Consider the following 20,046-nt stretch of genomic DNA (forward strand, 5'->3'; position numbering starts at 1 on the left):
AGCAATAATGACAACATTATTTCATTGATCTCATGGCCAATGAAATCACCATATTTGATTAACAAATGAAATAACTGAAAGGATAAGAACCAAAATTGAACAGATGAAGAAATAGCTATAGTATTTAGATGTAAAAACAAAAAAAAATCCATTTGTTGCTACTTTTATTAGAGAATCAGATAGGGAAAAATACCTAAGTTTCTTGCTAAAGCATATATCAGCCAATATAGTCATTTATCAACATACCTTTGGTGTATCGTTGATCTGATAGGCAAAATTCAACACGCAATAATATTCAATGATACTTCTACCCTTTGCCTCTTCATCATTGTCATAAGCTTTGTTTGACTTGATAGTTAACTACACAAAAGAAAGCAAATAACAACACGATAAATTGATTTTTTTAATCCAAACCAAATAGAAAAACAAGAGAAAACATACAACAAATACAAAGACTTAGATCCAAACTAGACAAAAACCATACCTAAAATTATCAAAAACAAGAAAAGGATGCCAAAAACCAAATAGAACCACACACAAAAAAATTAAGGAAAAGGGATTGAAATGACACTGCCATAATATGAACAAGGAAGCTTCTAGATCCTAGCCATCACCACCATAGAGACTTAACCACTACCTTCCAGTTCATCAACCACAGAGCATTTCATGCGAGATCTAAATAAAATTGAAATAGTTGATGATTTTGATTTAAAAGTACCTTCATCATAATTCTAATTAGTCTATACGGATCCTCCACCGACATCACCATCCACACACACACACACACAATCCTTGAAACCCCTCAGCCACAAACCCAAGCAAAGGAACAATTGCTCTCACTAAAGGAGAGAAAGGAGCAAGACTCGATCGTTTGTAACATAGACAATTAATTCAGTACTCTCTTCTCTCTAAAATATCTTGTCAATGACTTGTAAATCAAACCCTACAACAATTGTGAGGGTGCGGTGTGTGAGAGAGATAGAGAGAGTAGTTTTTAGGGTTAAGAGAGGAGGAAGAGGGATGAGGCGGCTAGGGCTAGAGAGGATTTAAAAAGGTTTAAAATAGTTATAGAGGTTAAAGTATAACACTAAAAAGAAAAGTTCTCTTGATTTTTCTATGGAATGTTTTGCTCATTGAGGATAATTTTTAATTAGAGAAGAGTACCTGATTTAAATTTTCATTTATACAATGTATCTTATTACATACTATGTATCTAATTTTCCTTTCTTTATGATGAGTGTGAATTAATGGATGCCAATGTACAAGGAATTGAGTAATTATGGTATGACATACAGTCAAGAAACCCTTCTATTTTTTCTTTTTGCTAACAGTCAAGAAACCCTTTTAAATGTTTGACAAAATTTTTAAATAAATTTAGATCTTTAGGTTTCTAATGTTTATATTGATTTTCATTCTCTTATGCATTCCGTCGATTTCTTTTTATAAGATACAAATAATCAAATTATATAAATAAAAATGTTAGTTAAAATTGGTTAAAGACAATAAATACGTAAAAAAAATATAACTTATTTTTTGAAAAATAACTTTATTTATGGAGAGGGTGAGTGAGATAAAATGAGTATGAAAACTGGAAAAGAGATGAAAGAGAATAATTATAAAAAGAGACAAAGAGAAAGACATGGTATTAATTGGGATAAAAATTAAAAAATATATATCGGATGTTCAAACATCTCTATAGCCTATAGAAGGACCTGAATTATTTCAAAAATTGTAACATATAAAAGAAAACATATATGAACAATAAATATCTTTTCACATTTCTTATTATAATGCTGTCTCGTTGCGTTGTTTTACTTCTATATCTCAACAAGTCAGCGTACATACTTAAGGACAAAAAAGCATTCACTGTACTTTGAAACTATCCCTACGAAACCATTTCATCATGAGCAAACAACAAATTAGGGATGAAATTTTTATTACTAATTAGTTTAGTTAAGAAAAAATTTCACCAGTGATTAGTGACGGAATGTTCTGGTTTATGCTAAAACTATGGTTTGAATTCTTAACCTCACGGATGCACATCAAAATCTTTGCTTTTGATTGACCTTTAATCACGCGCATCTAGCCTTTATAAGTGTGTCTAACATTTTAATAAAAAATATTCTGTCGTACGCACTTGCTATAAGCTAAGATGCGATATTCAAAAGTTATCTTATACACGGGAAGAATTAAATAACCATGATCAATTAACAAATGAAGCACTTTTTTTTTTATTATTTGGGCTAACACGTGAAGAATTGATTGAAAGGATAAAGTCCAAAGTTGGAGATGCAAAAAAATTGTATGATGAGTGTTAAATATCACTGGTGATCTATCTATAAACTGCACCAACATAATTTCAAAAGTATTATATGGTACCTCCGCTCCTTAATATAATATATAATTTGTAGCTCAAATTGAATTACCAACTATTTAAGTTTAATTAATTTAGAGAATGTATGGGTTTATTTTACAATGTAAGTGCAAAAATAAATCAAAATGAATGTACAATTAAAAAGTATACTTACCAGTATATGTGCATTCGGTCTATCGTTGATTTGATTGGCAAACATCCTATTCCTGATTTGTACTTCCTCCGTTATTGTCCTCAGCTCTTCAACCACCTTCTCTAAGCGCACACATGTCTATGTGTCATCTTTTATCCCACACATTGTCATATTTTCTTCTAGTTAGAGATCCCTAATTAGGGAACCTCAAAGTGAAACCTCCGTTGTGCGATTCCAACTCCATGACTACTTTGTAAAGGTGAATCACCCACTAGAAAAACTCTTTTGCTGTAAAAAAAAAAAGTAAATTCAATTCAGAGATTTCATAGCTTCATTGCTTTCCAAAATTTCCACCTAACCTGTTTCTTGTAAATCAGTTTAATTCTCCTAAAAACTCTTAAAATATTTATTTTAGAAAATGTATAAATTGGGTACTAACTATGTTGAGATGATTACTGAAATGGGATAGTAGCTTGACAAACTTCCTCTAGGTATCTACAAATTAAGCTTTCGATTCAAAATATTTGTGCTAAATCCATAGTCTTTTACCGTTATTTTTAATCCAGACACTGTTGCAATAATGTCTACTTTTATTTGGTGTCATGGCCAATGAAATAATCATATTAAATTTACAAATGAACCAACTGAAAGGATAAGAACTAAAGTTGAACAAATGAAGAAATAGTTATGGTATTTAGATGTAAAAACAGAAAAATATCCGTTTGTTGATACTTTTATTAAAGAACCAAATAGGAGGAAATGCCCAAGTTTCTTGCTAAAGCATGTCAGCCAAAATACTCATAAATTTATTAATATACCTTTTGGTATATCGTTGATCTGATAGGCAAAAATCAACATGCTATAAGATTCGATGATACATCCATCCTCTTTGTCTTCATTGTTGTCATAAACTTTCTCTGGTTTGATGATTATCTACACAAAAGAAAGCAAATACTAACACAATAAATTGATTTTTCTTAGGTATAGTTGTTAAGAAGATTTATTATTCTGTTTAATATTTGGGTTAGTTATTCTGTTGTATAAGACTCATCCTTTCTTGTATTGGGCCTCGGTCCAGAAAGTCTGCACAAGTAGAGGTGCTGTCACTCTCTACAAACACAATGTACTGGTCCTCTGGGCCTTTCCTTCAATAATAGTTTTGTATTATTCAGTCAATACCATGAGTTCATATGGTATCTAGAGCAAGGTCGTCTGGGCCACACCAACATAAGCCCAATCCTGCTACCTGCGCACAGACAGGGAAGAACTCAGTCAAAGAATGGTGTCGTTCTTCTGAGAAACTGAAGAATAGCTTCTGCAAGTCCAAATGAAGCGTTCTGTACATGAACCCTACCAGAACTGCGACTCACGGCTGAGAAAGGAGTTCTGCACCGTCATTCTTTCTTCATTCCGTCATCGCTGTTACTTTCCCGTAGACATCCTCACAAGAACGCCTCAAGATTCGGTTATTTTTTTCCTGTAAGTGTTTGGTCGAAATTTCCTCCAGCTTTCTTTCGCAGTTCTCTACCTCTGTCCTGTCAAGATTTGCAATTCCATGGGAAAAGACAATGAAACCGTCCCTCTCTCTCCCTCAACCATCGATTTTAGTCATCCCTTGTATCTCCATCCATCTGATACTCAGGCTGTGACGCTGGTTTCACAAGTATTGTGTGGGTCTGAAAATTACGCCGTGTGGAGTCGATCCATGCACCTAGCTCTCTTTGCCAGAAACAAATTGGGATTTATTGATGGAAGTTGCCTTCGGGAGAAACAAGAGGAGAGTCTTCGGGGATTATGGGATCCCTGTAACGCGATTGTACTTTCTTGGCTTGTTTACTCTGTTGATAAACAACTTGCCACTGGAATTGTCTTCTCCTCCAATGCCCGTTCAGTGTGGCTGGACCTGAAAGAAAGGTTTCACAAGGCCGATGGAGTCAGAATATTTACCATTCATAAGGCAATTACTTCATTGAGGCAAGGTACGATGACTGTTGCTGAATATTATACCAAGCTTCGGGACTTATGGGACGAATATGATTCCCTTGCACCAATTCCAACTTGTCAGTGCCCAAGTACACAAGAGTATGCTAAATTGGTATAGCAACAAAGGCTATTACAATTTCTATCTGGGCTAAATGACAACTACCATCAAGTGAAGACTCAAATACTTTTGCAGTCACCTCTCCCAATTGTTAATCAGGCGTACTCTTTAATCTGCCAAGATGAGTCCCAACAACTAATTTCCTATCCACCTCCAAGTCATCCAACCGAGGGTGCTACTATGGCTACAAGGGGAGGACGTCAAGGACGCGGAAGAGGGCGAGGCAGATCACAAGAGGAATGCTCCCACTACCATCGTAAGGGACATAAGTGAGAAAACTGCTATCACATTGTGGGTTTTCCTCCAAATTTTCGTAACAGACAAGCTCAAGCTTCCACTGCTAATCACACATCAAATACTTCCTTATCCCCTGCTCAAACGCCTATCACTCAGCAGCAATATGATCAAATCCTCAAGCTTCTCCAAAGGGAGAAAGGAGACATTGCTGTAATTACAACCGATCACATTGAGGAAACCATTTCAGGTGCTGTTCTTGTCCTTCCTAGATCTTTTTGTGATTCATATTGGATTTTAGATTCAGGTGCTACATGTCATTTAGTAAATAGTATAGATATGTTTGACACTGTGGAAAAATATGAAGGACCAGTTAGGCTCATTATGGTTCCTAATGGTAGTAAAATGCTTATCACCCATGTAGGGACTATAAAATTATTAGATCATATCATTTTACAGGACGTCTATTATGCCCCTGGTTGTTGTTACAATTTAGTTTCTGTTTCCAAGTTAACTGCCAATCAAGATTTTGTAGTCTCCTTTTACTCTAATTATTGTACCTTGAAGGAAATCTCTCTTGGAAAGACAAGGAAGATTGGTAGGCTCCTTAGTGGACTCTATATCATTGAAAGAATCCCACAAACCGATACAGTCATGAATATCACCACTCAAAACCTTTGGCACCTTAGATTAGGACATGCCCCCATAGATAAACTTAGACATTTAGATATGGTAAGAAAAGAAGTTCCTATAATCATCAATGATAAATGTGTCATCTGTGCTCAAGCCAAACAACCTCGACTGCCATTTTCATCTAGTGAGTCTAAAACTTCTCGTTGCTTTGATTTGATATATGTGGATGTCTGGGGGCCTTATAGAGAACCGACTTATAAGGGACATCGGTATTTTCTTACAATTGTTGATGATTTTTCCAGATGTACTTGGACATTTCTCATGCTTAATAAAAATGAATCTGTTTTTCACTTGAAGAGTTTCATTGCCTACGTTGATACTCAATTTTCTACTATTGTGAGACGAATACGTACTGACAATGGCCTGGAGTTTCTTAATTCTGAATTAAAATTACATTTAACTAGTAAAGGGATTATTCATGAGACTACTTGTCCTTGTACACCTCAACAAAATGGGGCAGTAGAACGTAAGCATAGGCATCTTTTAAATATGGCTAGGAGTTTGTGCTTTCAATATGCTACACCTTTAAAATTCTGGGGGGAAGTGTTCACCAAATAACTTGACCGCAAGTGGATGGGTCGCAAGTAATATAAAAAGTATTGTTCCCTCAGAGACTAAGGCTAGATGAGTTGAAAAACCATAATTGTGTATTTGATTAGGTTAAGTGAAATAATTGTTGTTGTTGTAAAATGAAAGTTAAGAAAACAATGGTTTAAAGCAGTATAAAATCAAATCGACCTTGAAACAATTAATAGACTAGGGTTATTCTTCACTAAAGTACTTCATGAAACTGGATTAATTACTTCTCAAATAGTGTTTTACAATAAATTCAGTTAGCTTGGGTTTATAGAATTGATTAAGCTTTCTCAAGTCAAAACCAAATGTTGCAAACACCATTAAAACACAGCAATCTCTTGCATTTGTTTGAAAAGGTTGCTCTTTAAAAACCAAAACCCATTTAGTCTATGCTAGGTCAAACAAATACATCTCTGATCAATCGACAAACCATCTATTCACTCAAATAAATTTCTGGACTAGCATGGTTTACCTAAGTTCACGAATTAGTCTAACTTTCTCAAGTTAAACTAATCAACCAATCAATCCAAATGATGGCCAGACAAAAGGAAGCATTAAGCTCAAAGTAAAAACAACTGAATATTATCATTAACACTAAAGAGATAGTAAAACCCAAGTCTCAATCCATACAATAGATCAAATAACCCTAGAAAAACGGATTTAGCTATACATGGCAAGTAAAGAACTACAACTATAGGAATATCTAGTAGTCATAGCAGAAACAAGAAGGGAAGAAGAAGGAAACCCGGAAAATTTAAGATACAAGCTTTGAATCTCTTCTAGCTTCAAGCCCAAAAGTTCCAAGCCTCCAAAACTCCAAACCCTAGTAGAGCTAGCCTCCAAAATTGCTCCAAAAGTCGAACTCACCCAGAAAACCCCGTCTCTCACTCTATAAGCCCTAATTTTTAAGTTAGGAAGTAAAACGCACAGCTGCGAGGGGCCCAAGCGCCGCGGCGGATTGCTTCAGGCGCCGCGGTGCCTATTACAGAATGGATTGTGACTCAGGCACCGCGGCGCCTGAAGCAAGATTATGCTTGTACTGCTGACACTTCTTTCAAGTCTTTGGTAGGTTATGCATGCGTTGTTGATAAGCCAGATTTAGATCTCAAAGGTAAAAGACAGGTAAAATACCCTATGCAATCTTTTCTCTCTTATTCACATCTGTCACTTAATTATAAATCTGTGCTTTCAAATATTGATAGTATTGTCGAGCCATATAATTATGAAGAGGCAGCTAAAGACCAGAGATGGGTTGATGCAATGAAGGCAGAAATAAAGGCCCTCCAAGATAATGGTACATGGGAACTAGTGGATTTGCCAAAAGGGAAAAGACCTATAGGTTGCAAATGGGTCTATAAGGTGAAATATAATGCTAATGGCAATGTGGATAGATTTAAGGCAAGATTAGTTGCAAAAGGGTATAGTCAGCAAGAAGGGGTGGATTATTTTGAAACATTTTCACCTGTCATTAAAATGGTCACAGTTAGAGTAATTCTTAACATTGCAGTGATGAATGATTGGGGCATATATCAAATGGATATACATAATGCCTTTCTTCAAGGTGACTTGAAAGAGGAAGTGTACATGAACATTCCATAAGGATTTGGCAATACAAAACCAAATAAGGCATGTAAATTAACCTTATATGGTCTCAAACAAGCATCAAGGCAATGGAATGCCAAGCTCACTGAAGCTCTTTTAAAAGGAGGTTTTAGGCAGTGCATGTATGATTATTCTCTTTTCATAAAGCAAACTGATTCTGAAATTACCTTGATATTAGTTTATGTAGATGATCTAGTAATAACTGGGAACAAACCTGAGAGAATCAATGAGGTTAAGAGGTTTCTACACAACAAGTTTAAGATCAAAGATTTGGGACAGCTTAGATATTTTTTGGGGATTGCGGTAGCAAGGTCCAAACAGGGTCTGATTCTTAATCAGCGAAAATATACCTTGGATATCTTATCTGACATGGGTTTGACAGCAGCAAAGCCTCTTAGTGTTCCAATCGAGAGGAGCACAAGATTGAGTGGCAATCCAAAGAATGAGAAAGATGATCCACTACTACCTGAACCGACTGCCTATAGGCGCTTAATAGGTAAGTTGTCATATTTAACAATTACTAGACCTGATATAAGCTTTGCTATGCAGGGGTTGAGTCAATTTGAATAACCCAAGAAGATCACATATGAAAGCAGCAATGCAAGTAGTGAGATATCTCAAAGGAACACCAGGACTTGGGATCTTGCTCACTGCATCAAAGAACTCTCAGTTAGAATGTTATGTGGATTCAGATTGGGGAACATGTCCAGACACAAGAAGATCTGTAACTGGCTATGTTGTAAAATTTGGAGGATCACCAGTATCCTGGAAATCAAAGAAGCAAAATACAATTTCCAAGTCGTCAGCTGAGGCAGAGTATAGGGCACTAGGTAGTGCTGTTTCTAAAGTAGTCTGGATTACTAGATTACTGAAAGATTTGAATATAAATGAATTAGAACCTGTTCAAGTATTTTGTGACAGCAAGTCAGCTATTCATATTGCAAATAATCCAGTTTTTCACGAGAGAACTAAACATATAGAAATTGATTGTCATTTTATTAGAGAAAAGTTGTAGCAAGGTGTCATAAATCTACAACATGTGAGAAGCAAAGAGCAGCAAGCTGATATATTTACAAAGGGCTGGGAAGGAAGATCATCAAAGGATTATGAGCAAGTTAGGGACCATGAACTTGTATGCCCCCAAACTTGAGGGGGAGTGTTAAGAAGATTTATTATTCTGTTTAATATTTGGGTTAGTTATTCTGTTGTATAAGACTCATCCTTTCTTGTATTGGGCCTCGGTCCAGCAAGTCTGTATAAGTAAAGGTGTTGTCACTCTCTACAAACACAATGTACTGGTCCTCTGGGCCTTTCCTTCAATAATAGTTTTGTATTATTCAGTCAATACCATGAGTTCATAATAGTGTTTGTTTATTTTGAATCTAAATATTTGTATTTGGTTACACACACACAAAAAAGGACGCCAAAATCAAAAGGGGCCCCAAAAAAAAAACTTAAGGAAAAGGTCGAAATGACACCACCACAACATGAACAAGGAAGCTCCTAGATCCTAACCATCACCACTATAAAGACTTAAACCACTACCTCCCAGTTTACCGACCACAAAGCCTTTCATACCAAATCAAAATAAAATTGAAATAGCTGATGACTTTGATACAAAAGTACCTTCATCATAAATCTAGATCCGAACGATTCACCATCAATTAGTCTATTAGATGATGGATTCTCCACCACCATCACTGTCCACACACAAGAACCCTCAAAAGCCACAAGCCACAAACACAAGCAAAGGAAAAATTGCTCTCACAGAAGGAGAGAGAGAAACGGAGACTTAATCATTTGCAACATATATAGATAATTGATTCAGTACTGTGTTCTCTCTAAAACATCTCGTAAATGACTTGGAAATAAAACCCTATAACAATTGTGAGCGTGCGGCATGAGAGAGAGAGAGAGAGAGCAAAGAGAGAATTTTCAGTGTCAAGAGAGGAGGAAGGGATGAGGTGGCTAGGGCTAGAGAGGAATGAAGGAGGTTTAAACTAAATGCTAAGAGTAGTGAGTAAATAGTTATAGATAAATCCTAACCATCAAGTTCAAAATAAACCCTATAGGTTAAAAGATAAGACTAAAAAAAAAAAAACAGACAGGTCTCTTGATTTTTCTATGAAATGTTTTGCCCATTAAGGGTAATTGTTAATTAGGGGAAGAAGAGTAACTATTTTAAATTTTTATTTATACAATGTATCTAGTTATGTACTATATATGTATTTAGTTTTCCTTTCCTTATGTTAAGTGTGAATGGACGCCAACAATGTACAGGGAATTGAGTAATTATGGTATGACACATGGTTAATAATTAATAAACCCTTTTAAATGTTTGACCAAATTTTCAAATAAATTTAGATCTTTAGATTTTTATTGTTTGCGTTCATTTTTATTCTCTGATGCATTTCCTCAGCTTTTATTTATAAAATACAAATAATCAAATTATATAAATAAAAATGTTAGTTAAATTTGATTAGAGACAATAAATACATAAGAAAAATGCAACGTATTTTTCAAGATATTTTTTTATTTATGAAGAATGGTAATAATCCTGATCAACAGACGCTAGCATGGCACCACCAACCGACATGCCCAAATGTTGATTTTAATTTTAATGGACAAAGTCCAAGTAAATTTGACTCATAAATTCTTGTAGTTTCTTTTTTTTATTCGTTATTAATTTATCAATTTGTTCGCACTTTGACAGCAGAAATGTATTAATAAGTGTGAATTGTCATGTATGGTTTCCTTGCAAGATTGCTTTTAAATAGAGTCATTGTTCGACATTGTTATTCTTAGGAAAAAAATTTTAATGTATAAATATTTTCTTCCATCTCCTATGCCAATACAATCTTATTGCAGTAAAGAGAATGAGAGATACTAAAAGTTTTATAGCCCAGTGACATAAAGATTCTCTTGTAAGGGAGATTGCGAATTTGACGTCACTTATAATTTTAGGTCGTCAACACCCCTCGAATTCGGGGGAAAAAAGGAAGGGAGCGCCGGGGGACGACAAAAGATGGAAACAAATTGAGGAGAAAAAAGTCAATTGGATTTGATTTGACCATCATGATGACTATAATTCTCATTCAAAGTTCACTTGTTTTGATGCGAAGAAACTTTGATCCACAAACACCACCTTCGATTGTTTCAGGACAAAGCTGAACAATGTTCACACGTACAAGAGTAATTTTGAGCCTAGTAAGAAGTAAGAACAAACCCTTTCAAATCATTTACGGCAGAAAACAAACATATAGATCGATGTCACGTATCAGATCAAGCAAGGCTACGCTAGCCGATTGGACTGTGCAACTCAACCCAATCAACCTTCCCCTTTTAGCCTTTGACTCAATTTGGTTAAATTTGGCCAGAAAATAACATGGAAGGCATGCTAGATGAACATCCCTACTATTTACTTAAGAACGTCATCAGAAAATAAAGCTACAACTTTAGAAGAGAATGTGCTTTAGGATATTAGAGACCATGAGTCCTCTCAATTGAAAAGACTGATAAAGTGATCGTGTGTTGAATTTAGACAATGGAGATCAAAATTGTTTTAGTCTAAATCGCAGTTTTCCTTCTTTATTTTGCGTTTCTTTTTGTGGCCCCCAATTTTGTTCTCTTTGAAACCCAAACGAACATGTCACTAGAGGAGAACCCACGAAATTAAAAACTTTCGAGCGCTCTCATCAAAACTGAATCTTTCAAAATCAATAATTGACCACTACATGGACCTGTTGCCATTGAGAGGAAATGCTGCAAAAAGGAAAACATGAAAATCCTAGCCCTGACCAAACTGGCACTTCATCCGTTCATCAGTTTGCCATGTATGTTAAATAAATAGTCCACACATAGGCGCAGGAACTGTTCATCAATGGCTGCACCATTCGCAAAACGAAGATAAAGCTGAGCAGCTAGAAGAGTTCATTCATTAACATCAAATTGAAAGTCGAAACAGAACAAAAATTATGAACAGAGAGGAGCGTTAGTTTATAATATACAAACCTGTAACTGAACTTGAACGAATTTGAATGTCACAAAATCACAGACAGGCCAAAACACAGCACTGCCCAGAAGTGTGGGAAGCAGATCACGCTTCAACTTAGCAACTATTTCAGAAACACTTTCACCTGAAATTGGCACAAAATTATACATCAGAATTACAACAGTGTTATGCCACAAAATGAGGAGAAAAATTGCATCAGCTGACTTGAAATAAGCATTAATGAGACATCAATTTAGTGTGTTACATGCAGCACAGAGCATGCCCGTTATATGACCCAAATCTGATGATAGGACCAAGTACAGCCTGCCCCATGAAAATTTTCTTCAAGGTTGATGGCACATCTGTCTTTGGGAAAACCTTGGACAAGAATTTAAACCACATATGTTGTGATGGCCCCATGATGAATAACGCATATGTTCCCATGCTCAATGTCCTTTTCAAGTCATAGGAAGCAGACTCCGATGGCATGGTAATTGTCTAGCATGTATAAATCACTAAGTTAGCTAAGGCACAAATACTAAGATAAAACCGGGAAGGATAAGACAAGCAGGGAAAGAATGTTCTCTAACTGGACAACATAATCATGTATAAGGTTCATTGTCAGGAATTTGTTAGAAATAGACAACTGCTTCTTTGTTTGAATAAATATATAAATGAGATAAGGAGGACATTTTACTAAAGAATTTTTAAAGGCATTTCACATGAAGCATACAATGACTTTCCACTTTTTAATGTCAAAATAAACTAGGAGCTTGTTAATGGCAATTAATTCCATTAATTTAAACACGAATTGAACCTTTTAAATATGGATGAGTTAAGACTTAGCCAACCCAATAGAACAATTAGGTTGATTGGCACCCAAATTTGAATACTGAAAACAAAGTGGTGCTAATCAAATTTAGGCAGATAATATTAACACAAAGTAAATTGTACTCAAATGTCATTCCATGAAGTCAAAATTCCAGCAGCATTACCCCCCCCCCCCCAAGTCATTTTATTGTCATAATTTTTTACATTAGTTTTATGGTAAAATTTGTAATATATGAGCTCTTGAATATCGCACCATAGCTTATAGCAAGTACGTAAGATAGAATAATTTTTATTGAAATTTTAGACACACTGATAAAGGCTAAATGCGTGGTTAAGGGTCAATCGAAATCAAAGACTTTGATGTGTGTAGCATGTATCAGAACATGCCGTCACTAACCACTGATGAATTTTTTTCTTAACAAAACTGATTAGTAATAAAAATTTCATCTATAATTTGTTTTTTATTCATAATGAAATGGTTTCGTACGAATAATTTTTATTTAGAATTTCATTGTTTCAATGTACAGTGAATATTTTTTCCCCTTAAGTATGTACATTGACTTGTTGAGATGAATAAGTAAAAGAATACAACGAGACAAAATAATAAGAAATAAGAAAAGATATTCATTGTTCATATAGTTGGCGTTTTTTATATGTTACAAATTTTTTAAATAATTGATTAGGTCCTTTTTATAAGCTACACTTTAGAAATGTTTGAATATTTGATTTTTTTTTTTTAATTTTTGCCCCAGTTGATAATATGTCTTTCTCTTTGTCTCTTTTTCTTAGTCATTCTTGCTCATCACTTTTTCTACTCATTCTCTCTCACTCAACCTCTTCATAAATATTTTGAAAAATAAATTGTATTTTTTTGTATTTTTTCTCATCTTTAACCAATTTTAACTAACATTTTTACTTACATAATTTGATTATTTGTATCTTAAAGAAAAAGCCCAGGAAATGCATCAGAGAGTGAAAATGAACGCAAATATTAGAAATCTAAAGATCTAGGTTTATTTGAAAATTTGTCAAATTAAAAGGATTTCTTGACTATGTGTCATACCATAATTACTCAATTCCTTATACATTATTGGCGTTCATTAACACTCAACATAAGGAAAGGAAAATTAGATACATAGTACAAATTTAGATACATTGTATAAATAAAAATTTTAATTAGGTACTCTTCCCTAATTAACAATTATCCTCAATCGGCGAAAAAATCTATAGAAAAATCAAGAGAACTGTTCTTTTTAGTCTTTTGTTTTTATAATGCAATCTTTTGTCTTATTGTTTAACCTATAGTGTTTATTTTGAACTTGATGGCTAAGATCTACCATAACTATTTACCCACTACTCTTAGCATTTGGTTTAAACCTCCTTCAATCCTCTCTAACCCTAGCCGCCTCATCTCTTCCTTCTCTCTTAACCCTAAAAACTACTCTCTCGGATCTCTCTCTCTATCACACGTTGCGCACACTCACAATTGCTGTAGGGTTTTATTTACGTGTCATTCACGAGATGTTTTAAAGAGACGAGAGTACTGAATCAATTGTCTATATATGTTGCAATCGAGTCTCCTTTTCTCTCTCTCCTTTCATGAGATCAATTTTTCCATTGCTTTTGTTTGTGCCTTGTGGCTTTGTTGAGGGTTTTTTGCGTGTGCGGATGGTGACGTTGGTGGAGGATCCATCATCTTATAGACTAATTAATGGTGAATCGTTCAGATCTAGAATTATCGCGAAGGTACTTTTGAATCAAAATCATCAACTATTTCAATTTTATCTAGATTTGGGATGAAATGCTTTGTGGTTAGCGAAATGGAAGGTAGTGGTTAAGTCTTTATGGTGATGATGGTTCGGATCTTGAAGCTTTCTTGTTCATATTGTGGCGGTGTCATTTCGACATTTTTCTTTATTTTTTTTGGGTGCCCTATTTGGATTTTGGCGTCCATTTTTTGTGTGTGTTTTTTATAGTTAGGCATAGTTTTTGTTTATTTTGGATCTAAATCTTTGTATTTGTTTTGTGTTTTCTATTGTACTATATTTGGTTTTGTTTAACAAAAATCAATTTATTGTGTTGGCATTTGCTTTCTTTTGTGTAGTTAATCATCAAGTCAGAGAAAGCTTATGGCAATGATGAAGATGAAGGGGATAGAAGTATCATCGAGTCTTATAGCATGTTGATTTTTGCCTATCAGATCAACGATATACCAAAGGTATATTAATAAATTAATGAGTGTTTTGACTGATATATGCTTTAGCAAGAAACTTAGGCATTTGCCCCTGTTTGGTTCTCTAATGAAAGCACCAACAAGTGGATTTTTTTTTGTTTTTACATCTGAATACTGTAACTATTTCTTTTCTTCAGCTTTGGTTCTCTTTCGGTTAGTTCATTTGTAAATTGAATATGATTATTTCATTGGCCATGACATCAAATGAAAGTCGTCATTATTGCAACAGTGATTGATCACAAAATAATGGTAAAAACTGTTGATTTATCGTAAATATTTTGAATGGAAAGCTTAATTCGTAGATATCTAGAGGAATTTTGTCAAGCTGCTATCCCATTTCAGTAATCACCTCAACATAATTGGTACCCAATTTATACATTTTCTGAAATAAATATTTTAAGAGTTTTCGAGGAGTTAAGCTAATTTACAAGAAACAGGTTAGCTGGAAATTTTGTACAGCAGTGAAACTATGAAATCTCTGAATTGAATTTACTTTTTTACAGCAAAAGAGTTCTTCTAGTGAGCGATTCACCTTTACAAAGCAGTGATGGAGCTGGAATCTTATAATGGAGACTACACTTTGAGGTTCCCTAATCAGAAGATCTCTGACTAGAAGAACAGATGACAATGTGTGGGAGAAAAGATGACTAATAGAGATATATACACTTGGAGAAGTTTTTGGAGAGCTGGGGATAACAATGGAGCAAGTATGAATCAGGAATAGGATGTTTGCCAATCAAATCAAGGATATACCGAAAGTACATATACTGATAAGTATACTTTTTAATTGTACATTCGTTTTGATATATTTTTTACTTGCATTGTAACACAAACCCATACATTTCTTAAATAGTTTGTAATTCAATTTGAACTGCAAACTAAATTTTATATTAAGGAGCAGAGGTAGTATAATACTCTTGAAATAATGTTGGTGTGGTTTGCAGATAAATCACCAGCGATATTTAACACTCATCATACAATTTATTCTGCATGTCCAACTTTGGACTTTACATCCTTTCAATAAATTCATCACATGTTAGACCAAATGAAAAATTCTTCATTTGTTAATTGATTATAGCTATTTAAGATTATGTTCGTACGAAGGCCATGAGATTAGATCGAAGGACAATGCGGCTACTTATTGCGGCAGTAGTGATTTATTAACTAAAAATTAAAGAATGGTTAAAATAAATGATTTAGTTTTATTTTGAATTGAAAAATTAATGGGCATCTCTCCGAAATTCTAAACCTACTCTACTACTTCAATAATCCTGATAGTATGTTTGGTATGAGGAAAATGGAGGGGAGGAAAATTTTTAATAAGTTTAATTTGAAAAAAATAAAAACTATTAAGGTTATAAAATTTTAATAAAGAAAATGTATGAGATAAAGGGTTAAGAAAAATTAATTAAAAAATGTTAATATCGTTTCTTCAATATTTTAAATCGAACTTATTAAAAAAAAAAAATTTAAAGGCACCTATAGGAGTAAATTGTGTTACTCCTCCTTGTTAATGTATAAGTCCAATGGGCTTTAGTTGTGTCCAGCTCTCACCATCTGTCAAGTTGGCAACTTGTTGAGTCTGTAACTAAGTTTAGTTGTGTCCAAGTACACAAGATGGTGATAATGAATGGTATTTTGATTCTGGTGCAACTCAACATGTTGCGCGCACTTCTGCTCAAATTCAACAACCTTCTGCTGTTTATCATGGCTCAAGCACAGTGGAAGTAGGTAATGGTCATCCTCTACCCATCACTGTAGTAGGAAACTCTGTTTTGCCTGCTACTAGGCCGTTACATCTTCATAATATTTTGTGTACACCACAAATGAAAAAGAACTTGGTGTCAATTGCTCGTTTTACCAAGGAGAATCAAGTCTCTGTTGAATTCTTTCCTAATGACTGTATTATTAAGGATCTGCAGACCTGAGTGACTTTGGGGTGTGGCTATGAGGTACGCGGCATGTACAAGTATCAAAGCGCCAAGTCAAGAGCTCAACAACCAGGTTCATCAGTTCCGTCTCCCTCATGTTTTGCAGCATCTATGACAAGTTCCTTAGAACTCTGGCATCGCAGATTGGGTCACTATGGAAGTTACAAAAAATTTTTACAGTCAAATAATGTACCCATTCCTAAAGATAGTTCTTGTTTTGTGTGTACGGCATGTCAAATGGGCAAGAGACATAAACTACCTTTTGTATCTTCAGATACAGTTTATAATAAACCTTTTGAGTTGATTGTGGTAGACTTATGGGGACTAGCCCCGATTGTTTCCTCTGGTTACTCCTACTATATCAGCTTTATTGATGCTTATAGTCGCTTTGTCTGGATTTATCTTCTGAAACAAAAATCTGAAGCTCTGCAAGTTTTTAAGGAATTTAAGTCCAAAGTTGAAAATCAATTCCACACAAAAATTCAGCAATTTCAGTCAGATAATGGTGGTGAATTTTTAGTGTTCAGTAAGTACTTGGCTTATTCAGGCATTACACATCGTTTTTCTTGTCCATATACTTCAGAGCAAAATGGACCAATTGAAAGGAAGCATAGGCATATTGTGGAAACTGGTCTCACCTTGCTTGCTCAAGCCTCGTTACGTCTGTACTACTGGCCTCATGCATTTACTGCTGCAGTCTTTTTAATCAATCGGCTACCTTCTCAACCTTTAAAAGGTAGTTGTCCTTATGAGAAGCTTTATGAGAAGAAGGCTGAATATACTATATTAAAAGTTTTTGGGTGCCTCTGTTATCCATGGTTGCGCCCTTACAATGCTCACAAACTTCAATATAGGTCTGCACCATGTGTTTTTCTTGGCTACAGCTCTCAGCATAAGGGATACAAGTGTCTTGATTTGTTGACAGGGAAGCTTTACATATCAAGGCATGTGATATTTGATGAAAATTCCTTTTCTTCTCAATGTCAGTACAACGTATGAAATCAACCATCTTTTGAAATTACTTCTTCTTTAATACTAGTCTCTTCACCAATCGCCAAACCATCTCCCACTATATCTGACTTACCTCACCCGTCTCCCTGTCCAACACAAACCCCCTCTCCTTCACCTATATTCGTTCAAGAATCATCCTTACCACCAACTATTCCTACCATGTCTTCCAATTATCATCCCATGACTACCCGAGCTAAAGCTGGTATCTATAAACCCAAAGTATACTTAGCAGCATCAAATATTCCTTATTGTCCCACTACCATTCATAAGGCCTTTGCTGATCCTGATTGGAAATCATCTGCTGAAGATGAGTACAGTGCTCTTATACAGTTTAGTACTTGGGAATTAGTGCCAACTCCTACTAATAGGAAAATAGTTGGTTGCAAATGGATCTTCAAAAATAAAACCAATGCTGAGGGTATCACTGTCAAAAGGAAAGCTAGACTTGTTGCGCAAGGATTCTTGCAGGAAGTTGGAGCTGATTATACTGACACTTTCAGTCTTGTTATTAAGCAATCAACAGTATGTATCTTGCTCACACTCGCAGTAACTAAAGGTTGGAAGGTTCATCAACTTGACTTTAACAATGCTTTTCTTAATGGAGATCTCACTGAAGAAGTGTTTATGAGGCAGCCTCCTGGTTTTGAAAAAATAAATTCTAATCCTACTAGTCTACAGTTAGTATGCAGATTAAAGAAAGCCATATATGGGCTCAAACAAGCTCTAAGGGCTTGGTTTTTGAAGCTCAGAGAAGCATTACGTGTTTTGGGGTTTGACCAGTTGAAGTCTGATGTGTGCATGTTCCTTAGACAATGCAATAATACGGTCATATATTTGTTAGTCTATGTTGATGATCTTATAATTACTGGTAGCAATGATACTGAAGTGCTAAGACTCATCTCTCAAATGAGCTCATCTTTCTCTTTAAAGGTTCTTGGTGAATTGTCCTTTTTCTTGGGGATTGAGTTTCATCACACAGCAGTTGGATATCATTTATCACAAAGAAAATATATTACTGAGTTGCTGCGTAAGACACATATGCTTGGGTCAAAAGCAAAGTCTACTCCTATGGCTGTATCTGCTTAGTTGACCAATCCTAATAGTCCTGCCTATTCAGATTGTACTACCTATAGGAGCATTTTAGGTGCTCTTCAATATATATGCATTACAAGACCAGATATTTCATTTGTAGTAAATAAATTGGCACAATACATGCAGAGTCCTCAACTTGTTCATTGGGAAGGTGTTAAAAGAGTACTGCAGTATCTTAATGGCACTTCGCCCTATGGCTTATTAATTCAACTAGCAGCAAACTTCACAGTACAAACATATGCTGATGCAGACTGGGGCTCCACCAAAGAAGATAGGCGTTCGACCAGTGGGTATTGCACCTACTTTGGCTCTAATCCAGTAATGTGGACTTCAAGAAAACAGCCTGTGGTATCACGATCCACTACTGAGGCAGAATATAGGAGTGTTGCAGACTCCATCACAGATGTCCTCTAGCTTCTCGCTGTGCTACAAGAGATGAAGATTTCGGTCATTGGTGTTCCTATGGTGTGGTGTGACAACTCTGGAACAGTGGCCTTGGCTGCTAATCCAGTCCTGCACAATAAATCCAAGCATTTTGAGCTTGACCTGTATTTTGTCCATGAAAAGGTTGCAGAAGGGATATTGCGAGTAGGATATGTTCCATCAAGAGATCAAGTAGCTGACACGTTGACTAAAGCCTTATCTTCAACACTATTTGCTGATTTCAGGGATCGTCTACGTGTTGTTTCACTAGAGAGTGTCAACAACTAGTATTTTTTTTTTTTTACAAGCAGGGGAAATGTTAATGTATAAGTCCAATGGGCTTTAGTTGTGTCCAGCTGTCACCATCTGTCAAGTTGGCAACTTGTTGAGTCTGTAACTAAGTTTAGTTAGAACCCACGTGTACTATATATGCAGCAGCTGTACACCGTTCTGAATTGGGTTGATGAATAACAAATTGAAGGTTTCATCATCTTCTTTCTCCGACCATAATCGTATACTCCAAAGGCATACATATTTGTCCATGAAGGTGATAATGGAGCAACCCCATGAGAGTAACGGTGGGAAAATTAATATTTTTTTTTTAAAGTTTGAATTAACTTGTCCTTTTTTTCCTGTGTTACAGCGTTAGTTTTTTGGGTGAATTACAAGCTAAATATAGTCTCTATCTCATCAATTGTTAGTTTTTCTTTCTTGAAACAATTCTGAAATCCATCAACTAAAAAAAGACTAGCAGTTGTTTAAACAGAATAACTGACAGAGGAAAATTTGCAGAATGGTTAAAAAAAAACATTAATTTATTG

The 20,046-nt window shown here is 35.1% G+C and overlaps 1 protein-coding gene and 2 long non-coding RNA genes across 3 annotated transcripts; 1 reads left to right on the forward strand and 2 right to left on the reverse strand.

Moving 5' to 3' along the window:
- Nucleotides 1-2,765: 2,765 nt before the first annotated feature.
- Nucleotides 2,766-8,267, reverse strand: LOC114755193 (uncharacterized). Its single transcript, XR_003741283.1, has 3 exons — nucleotides 8,064-8,267; nucleotides 3,326-3,440; nucleotides 2,766-2,795 (listed from the first exon to the last, which is right to left on the reverse strand). It is a non-coding gene; the product is annotated as an uncharacterized LOC114755193 (long non-coding RNA).
- LOC114755192 (uncharacterized) lies at nucleotides 4,977-5,831 on the forward strand. The gene is made up of 2 exons (XR_003741282.1): nucleotides 4,977-5,092; nucleotides 5,410-5,831. It is a non-coding gene; the product is annotated as an uncharacterized LOC114755192 (long non-coding RNA).
- Nucleotides 8,268-11,534: 3,267 nt separating the features above from the next.
- On the reverse strand, nucleotides 11,535-12,425 carry LOC114755191 (PXMP2/4 family protein 4-like). Its single transcript, XM_028944063.1, has 3 exons — nucleotides 11,988-12,425; nucleotides 11,725-11,860; nucleotides 11,535-11,597 (listed from the first exon to the last, which is right to left on the reverse strand). Exons 1-3 carry the CDS (start codon nucleotides 12,191-12,193, stop codon nucleotides 11,535-11,537), a joined length of 405 nt encoding a protein of 134 aa, XP_028799896.1. The 5' UTR covers nucleotides 12,194-12,425.
- Nucleotides 12,426-20,046: the final 7,621 nt, after the last annotated feature.

Source organism: Neltuma alba, unplaced genomic scaffold, assembly GCF_004799145.2.
Source record: "Neltuma alba isolate B1F8T4 unplaced genomic scaffold, ASM479914v2 tig00010237_pilon, whole genome shotgun sequence".
NCBI classification, from domain to species: domain Eukaryota; kingdom Viridiplantae; phylum Streptophyta; class Magnoliopsida; order Fabales; family Fabaceae; genus Neltuma; species Neltuma alba.

What these genes read in the sequence shown, in the direction of transcription:
- LOC114755191 (XM_028944063.1), bottom strand. Translation starts at nt 12,193, where the DNA reads ATGCCATCGGAGTCTGCTTCCTATGACTTGAAAAGGACATTGAGCATG. An exon ending in AGATTTGGGTCATATAACGG is followed by an intron (nt 11,861 to 11,987) that starts GCATGCTCTGTG and finishes GTATAATTTTGT; the next exon opens with GCCAATTTCAGGTGAAAGTG. An exon ending in TCGTTCAAGTTCAGTTACAG is followed by an intron (nt 11,598 to 11,724) that starts GTTTGTATATTA and finishes CGAATGGTGCAG; the next exon opens with CCATTGATGAACAGTTCCTG.